The 18,565-nt window shown below is 38.3% G+C and overlaps 1 protein-coding gene across 1 annotated transcript in view; it reads right to left on the bottom strand.

Moving 5' to 3' along the window:
• The window catches only part of gareml (GRB2 associated, regulator of MAPK1-like), a 21,333-nt gene extending 6,245 nt beyond the window's left edge, over positions 1-15,088 (bottom strand). The window contains exons 1-4 of the mRNA XM_037685610.1: positions 14,977-15,088; positions 9,260-9,400; positions 3,423-3,553; positions 3,166-3,331 (exon numbers count right to left, since the gene is read on the bottom strand). Coding sequence (XP_037541538.1) covers positions 3,166-3,331; positions 3,423-3,553; positions 9,260-9,400; positions 14,977-15,088 — 550 coding nt within the window. The remainder of the gene's footprint in view (positions 1-3,165; positions 3,332-3,422; positions 3,554-9,259; positions 9,401-14,976) is intronic.
• Positions 15,089-18,565: the final 3,477 nt, after the last annotated feature.

The following is an 18,565-nucleotide window of genomic DNA, read 5'->3' as shown; positions in this document are numbered from 1 at the left end:
TAGAATAATGTCATTTTATATATGTATAAATAAATATACTCACATATACTGTATATATGTGAGTATATATGTAACAACATTTGTGGGATGACATTATTAAAAGGAACTGGCTTTATTATTATTTTTTACTGGTAACTTATTTAGTTTTTTATTAGTTTTGCAGACTCTTGTTTAAAGCAGGGATACGCATAAGTTTGCTCCATAAAATCTAAACATTTAACTTCTACAATTATTATTTTTTTAAGTAGAAAGTCAACACAGTAAACAGTCAAACTGAGATATATATTAAAAAAATATATATTTTGAGCGTAAAACCAGTGGACATGTTTACCAGTGCGTTGCATCACCTCTTCCTTTAACCACACTAAGAATTCAGAAACTCAGGAGACCAGTTGATATCAGTTTTTTAAGTGAGCTCTTTTCTTGGATGGTCTTGTGTGAACGGTTTGGCCTGGCAGTGTTCATGATTCCCAAAAAGAATTTTAGAGTCATCGGGCTACGAGGCTGTTTTCCTCTTCACCTCAGTTCATCCTGGATGAGCTGGAGTCAAGCAAAGGCTCTTTCTGGATTGAGTTTATTTTCATTATTTTGTTTCCATACATGGTGGAGTTCAAACATTTTTTATTAATGTGGTGCAGCCGGAGGGGCTATAGATTCCAACCATTCAAAATTGATTCTTTGCCTTGTCCCTTGTGCACAAAAACATTTCTGGTTTCTCTGAATCCTTTAATAATATGTACTGCAGATGATGAAATCCTCAAATTCTTTGCAATCGATATCAACAAATGAATTGTTGATCAATTTCTGCTGTGAAGCACACGACCTCTGAGATATTTTCACTGACCGATCAAACTGACACCTCAAACTTTAGAGGTTATTGGGATGTTTTATTGTCCTATTATGTTGACCTTTCTGACTTTTTAGGTCGCTGGCATCTAATTATCGCCCGCCACCAACAGGAATAAGCAGACGATAAAGTTTTGTCCATGTATATGTGCACAAGAAGCTGACTGTTAACAAAATATTGTTATCCAAAAGTGTCATGAACCACTGGACAGAATTTAATGAAACTTGCAGGAAGTAATTATTGCACATCTACAACTAACGAAGAGTTGGAATCAACACAATACAGAATTGCCAGTGAATTAGAACTGACCCAGGCTACACAGAATGGCTATACTGCTTTGGTTTTACTGTCATTGTGCTAATTTGGCCTATAATAATAATAATAATATAATAATAATAACTTTGTGCCGGCAGTAGAAGCCGAGAATTGTTTACACCAGCTCTGAGTATGAACTCTTCTTGACTCTGTGGTGACAGTGACAGAGAAGAGAAGCTGCTGGACGTTATGGACGATGCCAGTCACCCTCTACACACCGTCATCAGCAACCAGAGGAGCCCGTTCAGTGACAGGCTGCTCCTTCCCCAATGCACAACTAATACACTGAAAAATACCTTTGTCCCCCATGCCATCAGACTACAATTCCTGACTGGGGGGGAGGGGGGTGACAGGAGGACAGGAAGGTGCAGCAGCCACCATCAGGACCTTAAAATTTCCATTAACTTCTTATACAGTATTATTTACTGTTACATATAACATATAACAAAGTAAATAAAATGATATACATGCATATTTTATTTTGGCACTATCACATAGTCCCTTTTCGACGCTGTGTGCTGCTACTCCCCCAACACACACACACACACACACACCTTTCCTGAAGGAATCCTCCCAAGTGATCAGTAAAGTTCTATCTAATCTAATCTAATCTAATCTAATCTAATCTAATCTAATCTAATCTAATCTAATCTAATCTAATCTAATCTATTGCACAACATTGTGAACAATGTTATTTTTAAGCACTGACCAAAGCGGCTACAACTCTTCTCCACATAAGATGACCTTAGTCTAAACTCTGTCATGAAAGATGGAGGGTGATAGGCATTCGTTTACTGAATGTTAGGCTTTTCATCATTTTCTTTCAGCTGTTCCCTCTTCAGGGGTCTCCACAGCGAGTCACCCTCCTCCATCTCACTCTGTCCTCTACATCCTCTGTCCTCACTCCAACTACCTCCATGTCCTCTCTCTAACTGCATCCATATATCTCCTCTTTGTCTTTCTCCTGGCAGCTGCATTTCTAACATCCTTCTACCAGTATACCCACTGTCCCTCCTCTGGACATGTCCAAACCATCTCAGTCTGGTCTCTCTAACTTTATCTCCCAGTTGTTCAACCTGTGCTGTACCTCTGATGATCTCATCACTAATCGTATCCATCCATGTCACTTCTAAGGAGAACCTCAACATCTTCATTTCTTCCAGTTCTGTCTCCTGTCTTTTTGTCCATGTCTCTGTCTCCAGACCATACAACAGAGCTGGTCTCACCACTGTCTTGTAAACTTTTCCTTTGACCTTTGCTGACACCATTTTGTGTCAAATCACTCCTGAAACTTTTCTCCATCCACTCCATCCTGCCTGGACTCTCTTCTTCTCCTCTTTACCACTCCTCATTTTCCTGGACAGTGAACCCCAAGTACATGAAGTCCTGCACCTTTGTGACCTCTGCTCCTTGTAGCCTCACTGTTCCACCGGCCTCCCTCATTCACACAAATGGACTCTGTCTTGCTACGGCTGATTTTCATTCCTCTTCTTTTAAGTGCATACCTGCACCTCTCCAAGTTCTCTTCCACCTGTTTCCTGTTCTCACCACAGATCACAATGTCATCTGCAAGGATTCCTGTCTGACCTCATCTTTTGTCTAAATGTCTATACCTTTAACTAATGATGTTTCTTAGCGTCAAAATGTAACTGTTTTTTGTATTTTAAAGACAAGAAGAACTTTTATATTATCAGTACTTTTGTATACACACAAGAATAAGAACTTAGCATTAAAACACACATAAGATAAAAGTGACTTTTTCATTCAACCTTTATTTAGACAGGTTAATCCCATTGTATAGAATGTAGAATATAGAATACTCTACCAGAGCAGTGAGACATATAGTTGACGGAGCAATTTGGGGGAGGGGGCGCTGTCATAAACCGAGAAAATGAACCAATGATGCCAGAGTCCTGCATCTTTAATTCCTTTCAGTGGAGTATATAAGGTTATTTAAATCCACTTCCTACTTCTCAAGGTATTTTAAATTTGAATTCGCTTACATCTAGGAGTCTTTCCCAGGCGTCTCAAGAGAGCGCTAAGTCCTGTCTTTTCCTTCGGGGGTGTGGCACAGAGAAGCTCCGCCTTTCCCATGAGTGACAGCTCATCTCCAGCCTGCAGAGTGAAGCTGTAAGGTTCGCTGTCTTCACTGAACTCCCCTGAAACCACCTGGTAGACACATATAATTGTGTTTGTGACGTTGGAGGATAAAAAAGTAGCAGAGTAGAACGAGAGAGCAGAATATGAAATGTATACAAACCTTGACACTGAAAGTGATTGTCTCCATGACAAAGACCCGGTCAGGGAAGACTCCAGCAATTTCCTCCACGCTGGAGAAATACTGGACCGGATCCCTGACGTCACGATCTTCATCCAGTAACTTAAACTTCCCTGCAGAGTGGGATGAAAAAAACAAGAGAATGACAACGGTAAGTAAATTTTAAAGAAAAATGGATGTGGAAAATGAAAAGCAGAAGACAAAAAAAAAAAAAAGCCAGAAAGAAGCAAAGAAAACAAAAGAAGTTGTCAAATTTATATTTTCTGCTACAGTCAATCACACTAGAGCAACAAATCCATCATGACACAGTTTGGACAAGAAAAATACAAAAGACACCTCGCTGACCTCTGACCTGGCACCAGCTCTAAGCCAATCAACAGCAGACATGGTTGGCATAGCAACCAATAAAGGACCCCCATTTTCACGCAGAGCAGAGACACATTGCCATGGAGACACTCACACATCCAACTCTTTCTCTTTGACCATCTCTTTTCCTTTTTACTTCCTCCTTCCTGTCAGTTAATACTTTATTTTAATGACCTCTGATGTTCTGTTATTAAAGCTAATTACATTGTTACGTTTGGGTGACTTCCTGATGAGCCAAAGAGATTTTTATTTGGGTGGGTGGGGGGTGGGGTTGCATAGCTGAATACTAAACTCTCCCATCGTCTATGCCAGCACCTCCCTCCACCTCTAAATTCAAACAGAAGCCCAAGGATAAGGAGCTTCCATCCACCAAACACTCCAAGAAAGCTCATTTTCAACACAGCTCACCACTTCCTGTCTCCAGCTGAGCTACGGGTTTAAAACTAAACATTTAAATAAAACAGTGTTAACCAACAAACTGGAAACTCATAAGTTAGAGCATAGTTTAGACAAAGGAGAGTTACTAAACAACAAAACAGATATCTGACCATTACTCTGGTAAATTAAAGGACTAGTATTGAAGGAACACATGTTGCCCGCAGTTTTTATAATAAAAAACAAAGATGGCCGCCACAACCATTATAGTAGCATAATAGTAACGTAGCTATAATTAATTATAGTCGTTGTTGCATTTTTAGGGTGAGTTGGCTGTGGCAGCCATCTTGAATTGGGCCTACTGCAAAAGTGAATCAGTTAAATGTAAATCCACTAATTAATTTCTGAGTTTCACTAAAAGTTCTTCATTGGTTGATGAATTAATAATAATTGTGTAATAATTTGCTGACAGTGTTGATTGTAGCAAGTTTTAAGGAAATATGTGCAATGGATAGAGCTTGAACAATATGTTGAGGATGACTCTCAGCTACTACCACACTAAATTTTAGCTCAATATCTGTAAAACTGACCGAGTTATAGCTCTTTATGTTCATCACCCTACTTTTTGAGGACTTCATTGAAATCGTTCCTGCAGTTTATGAGATATTTTGATAACCTACAGACATACAAACACATGCGCACACACAGAAATGGATAAAACCATTAACATTGCTTCGCATTTGGCGATAAAAACCACCTTGAGGTTTTTAAATGCTATGGATTCTGTTTCTGAGCTTTGCTTCCTTTCATGAAATCTCTTCATCAATAACAATTATTCAGTTTTTCTGTGCTCTCCATGTCATCCCCGCCTCTCATTGATGGACATGGAAATGATGCATGCAGACAGAGAGGATGAGGAGGAGGGAGACATCCTGCTGTCCGTCCCAAGGGGGAACCTATATTGCTCTCATCCTGGACTTATTTAGACTTCCTGTATGAAGTCATCTCACAGACGTTAGCTCATCACAAGCTTTGACTTGTGATGCCAAAACACCTGCTGTAATTAGAAGAATACGTAACTAAGTGGGCTTAAAATGCTCCATCAGATCACTGCAGCGTACAACAACACAAACGTCCTCCGTCATTTTTTACCATCATGATAGAAAGTAAAATGAAAACATCCCAGTGCTTCTCCTTCAACAGAAACTTGCAAGCATTTTCTACAAACTGACCTAAAAACAATGAGCTGAATAACTTTTAGAGTCAATTACTTTCAAGATGAATGCCACAATTAATCAACTTTTGCCAAAATAAGAGACTTTTTAAGCAAACACTAGAAAAACTAGTGTCTCCCTTCACCTTCTGCACAATATAAACAGCTCCGACAGAAATGTGAATAAATGTTGAAGGATTTGTTTGTTTAAACAAACATCTCTGAACTGTGCCACAGAAAAGACATCTATGAAGTGGAAGTGTAATTCCCTGTAAAATTGGGTGCAAAAGTACAGCTCAAAGAAACGAGCTTGAAGACTGTAAACTAGCGATGCACGATATTATCGGCATGGTATCGGCCGATATTAGCGATAAAGTTAAATATCGGACATTCCATCAAAATAAATTACTGATATAAAAGACGCTGTTTTTGTACGACAACCCAGATGCCTGCAGCGCCAGCACAACGTGATGACGTCACGCGCGCCTACCTGATCTGATCACGGCGGAGAGGAAGAAGTCAAAATGTCGGCGGTGTGGAAGTTTTCTCGTTGAGGATGTCGGATTCCGAAGATTTTTTGGGACTACGTTGAGCCTCTCATATTTTTCCGACGTAGCCTTATCTGAGTTACAAGCTGTCATTTCCAACGTCATTGAGAAGCTAATAGCCGGTAACTAATGCTAATAAATAACATTTAACACTTTTCATTTAATATAAGTTAAAGTGCTGCATATAGCTGTTACTGAATAAATGTCACCAGCTCTTACAGCTGTTACACAATTTTTGTAGCAAATAAGCCTAAATAAGAGAGAGGGACAAAGGAAAGTATATTAAAAATATCAGTATATGTTATCGGCCAAGTAATTTTAATATATCGGCCAAAAATCCAGTATTGTGCATCCCTACTGTAAACCTGTTGAGTTTGGATCAAAACAAGTCACAGACGTTTTATCTTTCAAGAAATCAAGTCAAACTTTATAAGAAGAAAATGTTTACTTTAATTTGCATGATTAAAACAGAAGCCATACTATGGACTAAAAGTCTGCATCCTTCAGGTCCTGCTTGGTTTTTTTTTAAATCACAGAACTAACTGAGTTTTGCTTCCAACAGAAAATACTGAATATTAAAAATGACAATGATGTCAGAATCCCCCACCACTAAATGTTTCCTTTTCAAAATCAGAGTCTGCGAGGCGGCAGCAGTGTGAGGTGACATCAGCACTGCATCAGTGGAGGAAGCAATGGAGAGGAGACATTAAGATCCAGTTACACAGCAAATAATGCTACTGTAGTGAGACGGAACAACGGGTCTGTGCGGTGAGGTCATACTGACTACACTCATTCAGCAGCAGGACTGCAGGTCAATGGGCAGGCGGAGCCTGAGAGGTCACGTGGTGGCAGGTTGCTTGTGTGAATGTAGATGGCAGCAGCAAATGTTGATGTGTGCAGGATCTGAGGTCGGGATGTAAAATCCTGTAAATGCATCACTTAGTGCACTCAGTTGTGACCTTTTAAACTCTTTAAACGGTTTAATCATCTTATTCAATACCGTAAGCTAGTATTACAACCATGAAAGTTATTTAGAATAGATTAAAGATAAAATTTGAATCCAACATTTTACAGTCAGGTCATCTGAACAGTTTCTTTTTTTGTGCTGAAACGTTTCGCCTTCGATCCAGAAGGCTTCATCAGTCGAGGAAACACACAACAAAACTGATTCTTCCCCCAACAGCTTACTCCAAAGTGGAACAAACCAGTTCTGCTTGTGATAAGATGGTCTCTTTGGTACGCCCCCACCTCCATTGCCGGCCCTCTTCCTTGTTGACAGTCTTGTCAAACTGGTTGAAAACAACAAATAAACTGGTTTGTTCCACTTTGGAGTAAGCTGTTGGGGGAAGAATCAGTTTTGTTGTGCGTTTCCTCGACTGATGAAGCCTTCTGGATCAAAGGCGAAACGTTTCAGCACAAAAAAAAAGAAACTGTCCAGATGACCTGACTGAAAAATGTTGGAATGTAAACCTGGATTATTGAGCATGGACTTTGTTGTTTCTTCTTATAGTTTTCAACTTGGTTTACCTGAACTTCAACTTTTTAAAAGATAAAATTTGTGACTGAAGTCTGAGATTCCTCTAAGATTCATCATGCTATTAACCCAAGAGCCAAATACAAGTGTCTTAATAAAATGACTAAAACGTTTTGCTAGTTTGAAATGATGTTTCAACATTAATTCATACATCATTCTGATGTGACTTTATTTTAGCTAAAAGTGTGCAATCCCCACAAAAACAGAACAAGTAGAATGTGTTGACCTTTGAGGTAAAAAAAAGTTTATTTATTTTAATCCTAGAAGGACGTATTTTATGAAAAATGGGTGTTTATATGATTTGGACCAAACTTTGACTGTAGAGTAATTTTGCTTTGTGGTGATTCAGCATTCTCTTCATTGGTTTCCCGCTTTTATTTTTGTGTAGGTTTTGAGCAATCTAAATACTTCTGTATACTTTGTGCTGATTTAGCCATATATATATATATATATATATATATATATATATGTGTATAGATAAACACATTCAACTAATTCGTATGATGGATGCTTTGACTTTTGTTTTTGTAACTTTGACTTTTCAAATGATTTATCCCCAAAAAACTTACCCAAAGAAATAATTCAGATTTATTAATTTCTTTAAAAACCTTTTTTATCTACTTCAGTAAACTTGAACTATTTTTGTAACTTTTAAGTAGCCTTCTGCTTTTTTCCTAGCTTCTAGTTAGACATTTGCTACTGTTAGCTAGTCTTGTACGACTGCTTTTTTTTTTTGTAGCATTGTTTTTATTTTTGCCTTTAGTTAAGCTTTTCTTAATTTTAGGTTTTAAATAGACCTTTGCTACATTTAGCATTCAGTTAGCAATTTTCTACTTTTAGCTTTGAACTAGCCTTTTGCTTTTTTAAGTTAGGCTTTAGTTCCTTTAAGTTTTTAGCTAAGCTTTCTTAACGTTTTCTTTTTAGCTTCTGGCTAACCATTTAATATTTTTAGCTAGTTTTTTAATACTTTTAGCAGTTAGCTAGCATTTTGGCACATTTGTCTTTTCATTAGCTTTTTGTTTCTCTTAGTTGTTAGCTAGCCTATTGTTATTTTTTAGCTTCTAATTCACCTTTTAAAACTTTTAGCTAGTATTTTACTCCTTTTAGTTAGTCATTGGGCAGCACGGTGGTGCAGTTGGTAGAGCTGTTGTCTCTCAGCGAACAGGTCACCCCGGTTCAAATCCTGGCCGGGGACGTTTCTGGGTGGAGTTTAAACATTTGCAACTTTTAGGTATTAGCTAGCATTTAGCTTCTTTTAGCCTTAACAGCGGCAGCACGGTGGCGCAACTGGTAGAGCTGCTGCCTCTCAGCGAGCAGGTCCCTGGTTCAAATCCCGGTCCGGGGGCCTTTCTGGGTGGAGTTTGCATGTTCTCTCCGGGCATGCGTGGGTTTTCTCCGGGTACTCCGGTTTCCTCCCACAGACCAAAAACATGCATGTTAGGCTGATTGGTAACTCTAAATTGTCCCTAGGTGTGAGTGAGAGAGTGAATGGTTGTTTGTCTCGTTTGTCTCTATGTGGCCCTGTGATGGACTTGCGACCCGTCCATGGTGTACCCCGCCCCTCGCACAGTGATTGCTGGACATGGGCACCAGCGACCCCCGTGACCCAAAATGGAATAAACGGGTAAAGAAAATGGATGGATGGATGGATAGCCTTAACAGCTCATTTGTAACTTCTTCAGCAGATTCTTCTAGTTTGTTTTTGTGTGTGTGCAGCACGTTAAAGAATAACCAGCACAGTGACTGTTAAACAAGCTGTACGAGTGCGAGCGTGAACGCTCACCCTGGTACTGCAGTGGAATGTCGATCTTGGGTCCGATTACGTAGTGTCCCTCCTCCAAGCTGTGGGCCGTCACTGTGGTCCACTGACGGCAGGAATGTAGGAGCACCACATCCTCCTCGGACAGACCCTCGACGCATTCACCTGCAACACATCAACCAAGGCAAAGGGAGAAGTTGAGCACAAACTCCACCGCCTCAAGGGGTTGTTTTACATCCAGTCTCACTCAGGGAGTCAGTGATGGAAAATAAAAAAGGCCCACACATGCCCACACACATGCACCCAGGGTTCAGTGTTCATAATTACCACCATCAGTGACGGTTCACCACCCCTAACCTATACTCATCAGGACCCTGCCATGCAGATGGCAGCCTATTATTACACACACACATGCACACACGCACGCACACACACACATACAGCTTATACAAGAGCACAACTGCATCGACTTCTGCAAATGGCACAGTGGTACAACTAAATCACAGTTGTTACACGTTTAAAACTTTCCCGTTATTAAAGCAAGACATGGTTGTGCTTTTTAATGTGGAAACATTCAAATGTTTTTTGTTCAAACAATTCTAATGAGTTTATTTTTGCACTGGTTGAATTTAGGCTTGCCACTAGTTTTGTTTTAGCTGTTAACAAATAAAATGACAAACTTCACAAATACCATTTTTGATTGAAGGCTACTAAACTCAGCCAAGACAAAGGATTTGCACAGCACGTTATACAAATTTTAATGTAAAATAATTGAAAACATCACAAAAAATTAAATTGACATTCCTAGAGAGAATGCATCCTGCCTATCTCCTTTCATGTCAAAGTGTAAACTAAGCTAAACTTATCCTAAATGATTACAACCATTGTGATAGTATTATGTTCCAAGTCATACAATATCACAAGGTATTGTGGGATGTGTCCGTGCTTGCTGCTACTACACCAACTTTTAGCTCAATATCTGAAAGGACGACTGACTTTTAGTCATATTTGTGTTGTCTTATGTTGATTAGCTGAGGTGACAAGCTTAATCGCATCATTTGATGTACATCCATTGATTCAGATCTGAAAGTTTCAATAAAAAATGCCCAGTTTCATGAGATATTTTGCTAACAGCATAGATGCACTTGGATGGAGTAAGCCCCCGATGGTACAAGATCTTAACACCTCAGCGTACTTCATTTCTCTAAATGATTTGTGGGGATTTTCTTTTTGAGCGCCAAACGTTCTTGCCACTATGCAATCAGTTAGGCGTGTAGTTAATTTAATATCATGCACTCTGGGCCGTTCATTAGGTTACAGGAAATTCCCCATAAAACTGACTTGACAAAGTCACGCAATTGAAGCGCGGTTTTTGCAGATATTTTATTTGTTGAGGGTTATTTAAATCAAAAGTCTTGCATTCGTTGAAGGAATGCAAATTTCCCGCTGCTTTTCACGCAAGAGTTTTAGACTTTTTTATGTTGAGAAATAACCGTTCAGGTCGAACTTTAAACTTGTCACTATGCAAAATCGTGAGACGTCATGCTCAGAGTGTGTGTTGTGAATGACTCTCAGCCAGCAGCACAATATCTGTAAAAGTGATTGAATTATAGTCCGTATGTTTTCTAGGGTCAGCTGTGGTCTCCATCTTGAAAAGGGTTAGCTCTAAAAGTTAATCAGATGCAGATGTTAAAACAATGAGTTAAATATATGTTTGCTGAAATTTGCATTAAAATCTCTGCAGTTATTCATGAGATATTTTGCTAACAGGAATTTTGAAATCAATACATTTCATAAGCTGTTAGCACTCCGAATACATGTTGTGGATCAGTCTTAGCTACTGTTGCACCAAATTTGAAGTCAACATCTGGAAAACTGACCGAGTTATAAACATTTCTGTGTTTTTTAGAACAGTTGTTTGTGGCAGCCATCTTGGATCATGTTGACTCTAAACGCTATTCAGTTATAGATCATTCTGTGATCAGTGGTGGGCACAGCTAACCAAAAAGTTAGCTAACCCATATTCCACTGACTAAATAATTAGCTTTGCTGTTGTTAAACCACTAAACAGGTTTAAAGAAAAGTTAATGGAAACTAACGCTAAACTGCTAAACCGCTAAGACGATTATCACTCAACCTGCGTTTCACGTCTTCATCTCCTTCTAGTTAAAGCGGCGTCGACCAATCACGTCTTGTCACGTCCTCACGTTTTAAGCTAACAGTTTGTTTAATGGACTCTTTGAAACGTCTACAACAAACAGGAACAAGCTTGTGAGTTTTGTTAGTGGACTTAAAATTGGGGAAACCTAACTTAGCAGAAGATAATGTCGCTAAAGCGTTCCAAAGTTAGCGAAAATACTAATTCACTAAATAAAAAATGTGTTCCGCTATTAGCTGCTAGTGAATTAGCAGAATTGTGCCCACCACTGGATGTCATGATTACTTTCTTGAAGTTTCAATAAAATGAATAGATTCATAAGATATTTTGCTGACAGACACACAACACATACGGGGGAAATCGATTACCTTGTGTTAGTTGGTTGTGGGCGATAAAAAGGCAAGTTTACGTGGTGTCACCTCAGCTTTGTTGTGAAAAACTAACAATCACCTGTGCTGTGCAAACAGCAGGGAGGCCTGACCTGCGAGGTAATAACTACTGTGCAGGTAACAAACCTCTAATATAAAAAGCATGCACCCTTGAGCAGGACTCTTTATTTATGAAAAGCCATTAGTGCCAAAGACATGTGACATTGACAGTTAGTTTGCCTGTTTATCTATCAAAGTCATGTGAATAAGTCGCGTTTCTGGGGCACAAATCTCTTTCCATATTTTGGGTTGATGCATTTGTCCACAGGGAAAAGTTGGAGGTTTGCCTCCACGTTGCTGCTCTTTAGTATTCACCACATTCATCGTCAGATTACATCATTTACATATGAAAAGAATTAAGCAGCACTTCAGCAGCACAACAAACACTTTGTGGTTTTCTGGGGCCTCCAGGACTGAAACAATTTTGGCTGTGATGCTCATCGCCGGTTCCCAAAGTAAAGTCACCAAATCTGCTGATTGAAGGGGAAACTTGCTGACAGCAAAATACATGATGAATAAACAGTAAATGTAGCTAAAATGTTACACCAAGACCTCCTAAAGCAAGCCAGTGAGTTGATATATAGCTGTGAAGTTGAGGTCAGGCAGCAGAAAGAGACAGACTTAAATGAAAAATACAGGAAATGACTCAAAAGTGATTTCAAAATAAGAGCACAAAACGATGCTCAATCACTTCGTATAATCAATTGCAATGTAATGAAGACCAGTAACAAAAAAAACATCACAACCTTTTCTCTTAATGTTTATTGTGTCCTTAAATCAATAAAAAATGTAAACAACTGTCGAAGAAAAACTTATTCACAAAGGATCAGGTGCAGACTTCATTAAAGCTTTAATTTGCTGGTAAATGAGAACATTCGTTTTCACAGGAAGTCAAATCATTTAGCGTGCCCCTTCTGCTGACATCAGTTCTGAGCTGTCCCTACATTACTATGTTACATCCGTTTTTTAAACAGTCCCACAGACTGAGGGAAAAACAGTTATGTGGAGGGCGATAAACGTATCTGTCACATTATCACACTAGACATAATATTCAGTTTCACAATGACACAGAGTCAAATAAGGAGATGAAATGCACAGGGAAATAATACTGTACAATACATAAACACTGCAATGTACCAGGAAGCAGGTGAATAAATAAAATGATTCCATCACAGCAACACTTGTGAACAGCTGCCAGCTACCAAGTTTGCTTTAATTTTGGAAATGGCCGAAGAGACTGACGATTGGTCAACACTGGCAACATTTATCAAAAAGCCATTTGAGATCAAGAAGTTTGACCATTTTGATGTCTACTGGTATGTATTTACACTCAGATTTAAAGATAAAAGTGTGTAGATAAAGTTGCTTTGTTTACATTGAGCGCATACCTGTATTTCAGAATTGTATACCAACATATCTGGAAAACTACCGGAGTCAATTTTTCTTTATAATGCACCATTTGGTTCAGGATACTCTTATGAAACATATTTGAAAACGGAGTGGGAAGAAGTACAAACTTACTTAATCCCATCCTTCTCTAAAACTTCCCAATAGTGAGTTCTTCTGTTTTGTTACACAGTAAAGAGTTTAAGAATGACTTAAACAATAATCAATTACTTACTTATTCTATACACATTATATCACAATTATAAAATCAATGATCATAGATATTTTTACTTTTCTAGAAACAAATATATTTTGTATTGTTTGACCTTGTTTGAGTCATCACTGTAATACACATTCACCTTTTTACAAAGATACACAAATCTATATAGAATTATATATAAGTTTAAACAAGCATACACATATACACATGTATATACGTGCATATATCTTAATACATCAATTAAGATATCTTATGTGTATCTGAATTTAAATTAAATAGTTTAAAATTAATGCCTTTAAGTTTTTAATTTTTGTGAGTCACAATACTGAAATACTGTATATATTAAAAAATAAAACAAACTATTCTGTTCTGTGACGGAAGCCACAACTTTAGACTTTCATAAATTTACTGAAAATCCAGTGAGCAGCTAATATACTTATTTTAGATTTTAGATATAATTTGATAGTAAAACACATATATGTTGGTAAATAAAATATTTGTCTATTACATTTCAAAAGGTGTCACAGGCATTAGCTTTCAGAAATTAGGGGAGCTTTTTTAACTTAAAAAAAATATTGAAAACTGAGACGAAATACAAGTTTGAGTAATACTGTTGTTGTCCAAGTCATTCAAACTGTAGGACCAACAATAATCACATTATAAAAGTCAAATATAACTTTCAATATCTATTGTTTTTCTTTGAAATTACATCATTTTTTATTAATTAAAGTAAGTTTTATTGTGGCAAATCATAATTGCTGACTGATAAAAACCAAAAAGCCTTTCTCAGTTAAACAGACACTGTTTAGGAACGCATTACTAACCAAAATAAAACTTCTGAATTAAATTAAAATTGCTTAAATTGAAAGTGAGGTGACAAATTGGTTAAAGTTTAGTCTTAACCTGTGATAACCATGACAGAGACACCAATTCAGAATGTAATTTCTAGATATTAAAATACAGACATATAACTTTTAGATGTTTTAAATACCCAGTAAGTGTAATTTTAATATTGGACAGTGCATTTTATCATTTTAATGTTATTTTATGTTTTAGTTTGATCTTCATTTTAAAACTAATTGTAATTGATTTAATTTCGGTTTAATCTAAATAATGAACATTATTAAAAACAGGATGAAATGACAGAATAAGCTGTTCTTTTTTCTTTTCTTCCCACTAACAGATGCTGCTTTATTGTCCAAGACATGGTGAAAAAAGTATCGCTTTTATTTTGAAAGTTACGACCGGAAGTAGAACATTTTCCGGTCTACCTTGACCTATTTAAAGACCTCAACTTATTCTTCAGGTTAAAAAAATGTCTACATTTTTATTCACTTCCAACGACAAGTGATAAGAAGTCATACAAATAATTTATCAACAATATCGTAGCCTTTTTTTTTCTTTTTGGCTAACAGAAAAATTACTTTTATCGTTATTGACCGTCTTGAATACCATTAAAAGTGACAGTTTGGCAAACGGCTGAAAGTTTTGAACGGTCCTCTCTGAGCTGAACCGAAGCACCGCGGACGGAAGGTTCGGTTCTTCTTACCGTGGGCCAAACGGATCAGAGTGGGCAGGCGAAACTTGCTGACCACCGCGTCCAGCGGCAGTGCCAACGGGCTCCAAGCGATCTCCGACAGGCTCGCCGACAGCTTCTCCATCCTCCCGGGTCATCACGGTACCGGAGAGAACCGGAGAGACGGCGATGGTGACGGTGGACGTGATGGCGACGATGACGAAGCGGAGGACGGTGAGAGTGGCGGTGTTAAGAGTTTCGCCATGTTTGCATGTAAGAGAGGGACTCGGTCTGAGCGCGCGAGCTGAGGGAGGGAGGGAAGCGCGAGCCCTCTCTCTCGTTAGCTTTCCCTGTTACCGCGCGCGCGCATTAATCAGTTTTTTGCTAACTAATGGAGACGATATAATCCTGTACCTGCAGACTATGTAAGTTTAGACAAATCTAAGCAAATTTGATGTTTTTGGTATTTTATCTATGGTACTTTGATTTTCTGCTTTTTTTTTTTCATTTATTATTGTTGTTTATTGTACTCTGTCTGAAACAGGTCTTTTGAAAACGAGTCCTCGTGACTCACTGAGACTAAATAAAGGTTAAATTAAATAAAAAGTTTTCCCCTCATTGTTGGAAAAAAGTTCACAGTTTTTACCCTTTTATTGAAGTTAAGATACCAAAGGCAGATTTGGTCAGCTCCCCCCTTTTTCAAATCCCAGAAGTTTGTTCACAGACAGAAAATATAAATTGTTGACACATTAGGTGCATTTAAGTTAAAGTAATATCAATTAATATTCAGGTTTTGTTCATGTTGTCAATGTTTGAATTTTATTTAAAATGGGAGTAAGAATTAACGGAAGCTCATTTTTTAACTATGACTAAAAACAATCTTTAAGTCACAACTGCAAGTCGTATTTAATGATATAATTTATCTCAAAATAACAACTTTGCATCTCATTATTAGTATATTTTTTGGATCATAAGTCAAAACTATGACTTGGTATCTCATACAGGGGCACCTCGAATGGGGAGTGCAGGGGGCAATGATCCCCTCTATATATTTGCTGGCCTCCTCCCCCAAGCTTTTGTTTAGTGCAGAATTTTAATTTTTCCAAGCTATTTAGGATTAGGACATTGTAAACATAAAAATATAGTTTTGAACAATCTGTAGTTAAATAATAAAGTACTTTTTAAATTTAAAAATAAAAAGCTAGTTTCCCTGAATGACAACAGGTCCAAAATTTGTGACCTGCGCTGACTAAAGTTATTATGAGAAATTTTGCCATCTTAAAAACTTCAAGCTGGGTATGTAGTTTGTTGAAATTTAGCGATTTATCACCTGACCTGGCAACAAGTTGATTTTATTTACAAAGTTGTCAGTTTGAAAACTTGATCATTAGTGGTTTGGAGTGATTTCATTCATTCCAGCCGTACTTTTAGAAAGATGGAATCCCCAAGCTTCACAATGACACCAAGCATTATACGAAGGGACTTCCTGGCCCTGTGGCTGCCAGCAGAGAGAAACAAAAAAGGTCAAATTCAAAGGAAATTTTAGATTAGGTATTAGAACTATATCTGAAAATATAACTTATAAATTTTTGGTCTAAAGATAATTTAGGAAGATTGTTTAGTTACTTGTATTGCTAAATTGTGTAATATATATTTTTACAAACATCTATTATGGCAAAAACATTTTATATTGTTTGTTTGTCTGCAGCCTCATTCTGACAGTTCACATATTCAATGACTGATTGGTTTTTGTTGCCACCCCAAGATGGTCAGTGGTCCCCATCTTCACCTTTCTGGGTCACGGGGTGCTGTTGTCCATCTCTAGCAGTCACTGTGCAAAAAGTGGGGGACACCCTGGACAGGTCTCCAGTCCATCACAGGGACACGGAGACAAACGACCATTCACTCTCTCACTCATCTAGGGGCAATTTAGAGTTACCAATCAGCCTAACATGCATGTTTTTGGTCTGTGGGTGGAAACCGGAGCACCCGGAGAAACTCCACGCAGAAAGGCCCCCGACTTGGGGGTGAACATGTGACCTTCTCACAGAGAGGTGACAGCGTTAACTGGCTTCATAAAAACCAAAACACAAAGTTTAGCACACAATTAAAACTAATAAAGTTCTGACGCAGCATACTTTCATACATAGACAGAAATTCTGCAAGTCACGTTTCAGAAAATATTTACATCTTGTATACGGTCCAGTTGCATCAGCTGTTTCGTTACCAAGTCCAACAAGGTTCAGTCAGGTCATCTGGACGGTTTCTTTTTTTTGTTGAGACGTTTCATCCTTCATCCAAAGGACTTCTTCAGTCTGAGGAGCCACAAGCTCAGTCCAACCAGCAAACTGTTTGGTCCACTATGGGACTGTGCTGCTTGCACGGTGGCGCAACTGGTAGAGCTGCTGCCTCTCAGCGAGCAGGTCCTTGGTTCAAATCCCGGTCCGGGGGCCTTTCTGGGTGGAGTTTGCATGTTCTCTCCGTGGATTTTCTCCAGTTTCCTCCCACAGACCAAAAACATGCATGTTAGGCTGATTGGTAACTCTAAATTGTCCCTAGGTGTGAGTGAGAGAGTGAATGGTTGTCTCCATGCGTCCCTGTGATGGACTAGTGACCTGTCCATGGTGTCCCCCGCCTCTCGCACAGTGACTGCTGGACATGGACACCGGCGACCCGTGACTCAAAATGGAAGAAGCGGGTAAAAGATAATGGATGGATGGACTGACTCTAAAAGTGAAGTAGTTGTAGACGTACATCTAAAGATTTTCTGAGTCACATTAAATTATGTTCACTAGTTTGTGAGATATTTTGCTAACAAACATAAGCAAACACATAATTCACCATTGATTTTCAGTAGCAGGCAATGCTTTCTTAAATTTCTTGAACAAAAAGCAGTATTAACTCCTGTACGTGCACGTATATTAAGCGTTTCCATGCGCTATTAGCAGCTCAGCTTGTCTCAGCTTCACATCTGTGACCCGGAGCAGTAGTGTTCCGCTCACCCAGGTCACTGAATCAACATGTGCACAGACAACTCTTCATTTGTTATTGACTTCTGTTAAAGAGGCAGTTGTGAAAATCCAGCCCTTTGTGCTTTAACAGAGCGACGATGTCAGCAGAATTATGTAACGCAAGCTAATGATTTAATCTTTGTGAAGTGGGAGCAGGAAACGAATTAAAGTTAATAATGTAAAAGTGCAGCCTCGGTCCTTGGAAAAACTGTTTCTCTGAATCACTAACCACACGAATGCCCATTCAGCATCAAATACGCAGCTGGGAAGTTTATTCCCTGTTCAATTAGTTAAAAAACAAACCCAAACTGATTCATAGGCTATAAATAGCTCAGTAACAGATTTACCGGGGTTTTAGAACTAAGCAGTCACATCTATACACTGAACATTTTGCTCAATCCAACGTTTGCCTACAGGTTAATACCGATCAGTTAGAATGTTAAATAGAAAAAGAAAAATACACTTTCAGTCTTTAAGCTAGTAATGTGAAAAAACAAGTCATTTTCTGTCACGTCCGTCGTTACATTTCTAACATGCGGCTACAATGAAACCCATAAACAAAAAGAACACGACGGCTGACGAACGAAAAACAAAACAAATTGAAGTTCACA

This window comes from Nematolebias whitei, chromosome 12 (assembly GCF_014905685.2).
Source record: "Nematolebias whitei isolate Nwh7 chromosome 12, NemWhi1, whole genome shotgun sequence".
Taxonomy (NCBI): Eukaryota; Metazoa; Chordata; class Actinopteri; order Cyprinodontiformes; family Rivulidae; genus Nematolebias; species Nematolebias whitei.
The sequence above is the reverse complement of the archived record's forward strand: the minus strand, read 5'-3'. Positions and strand labels throughout refer to the sequence as shown.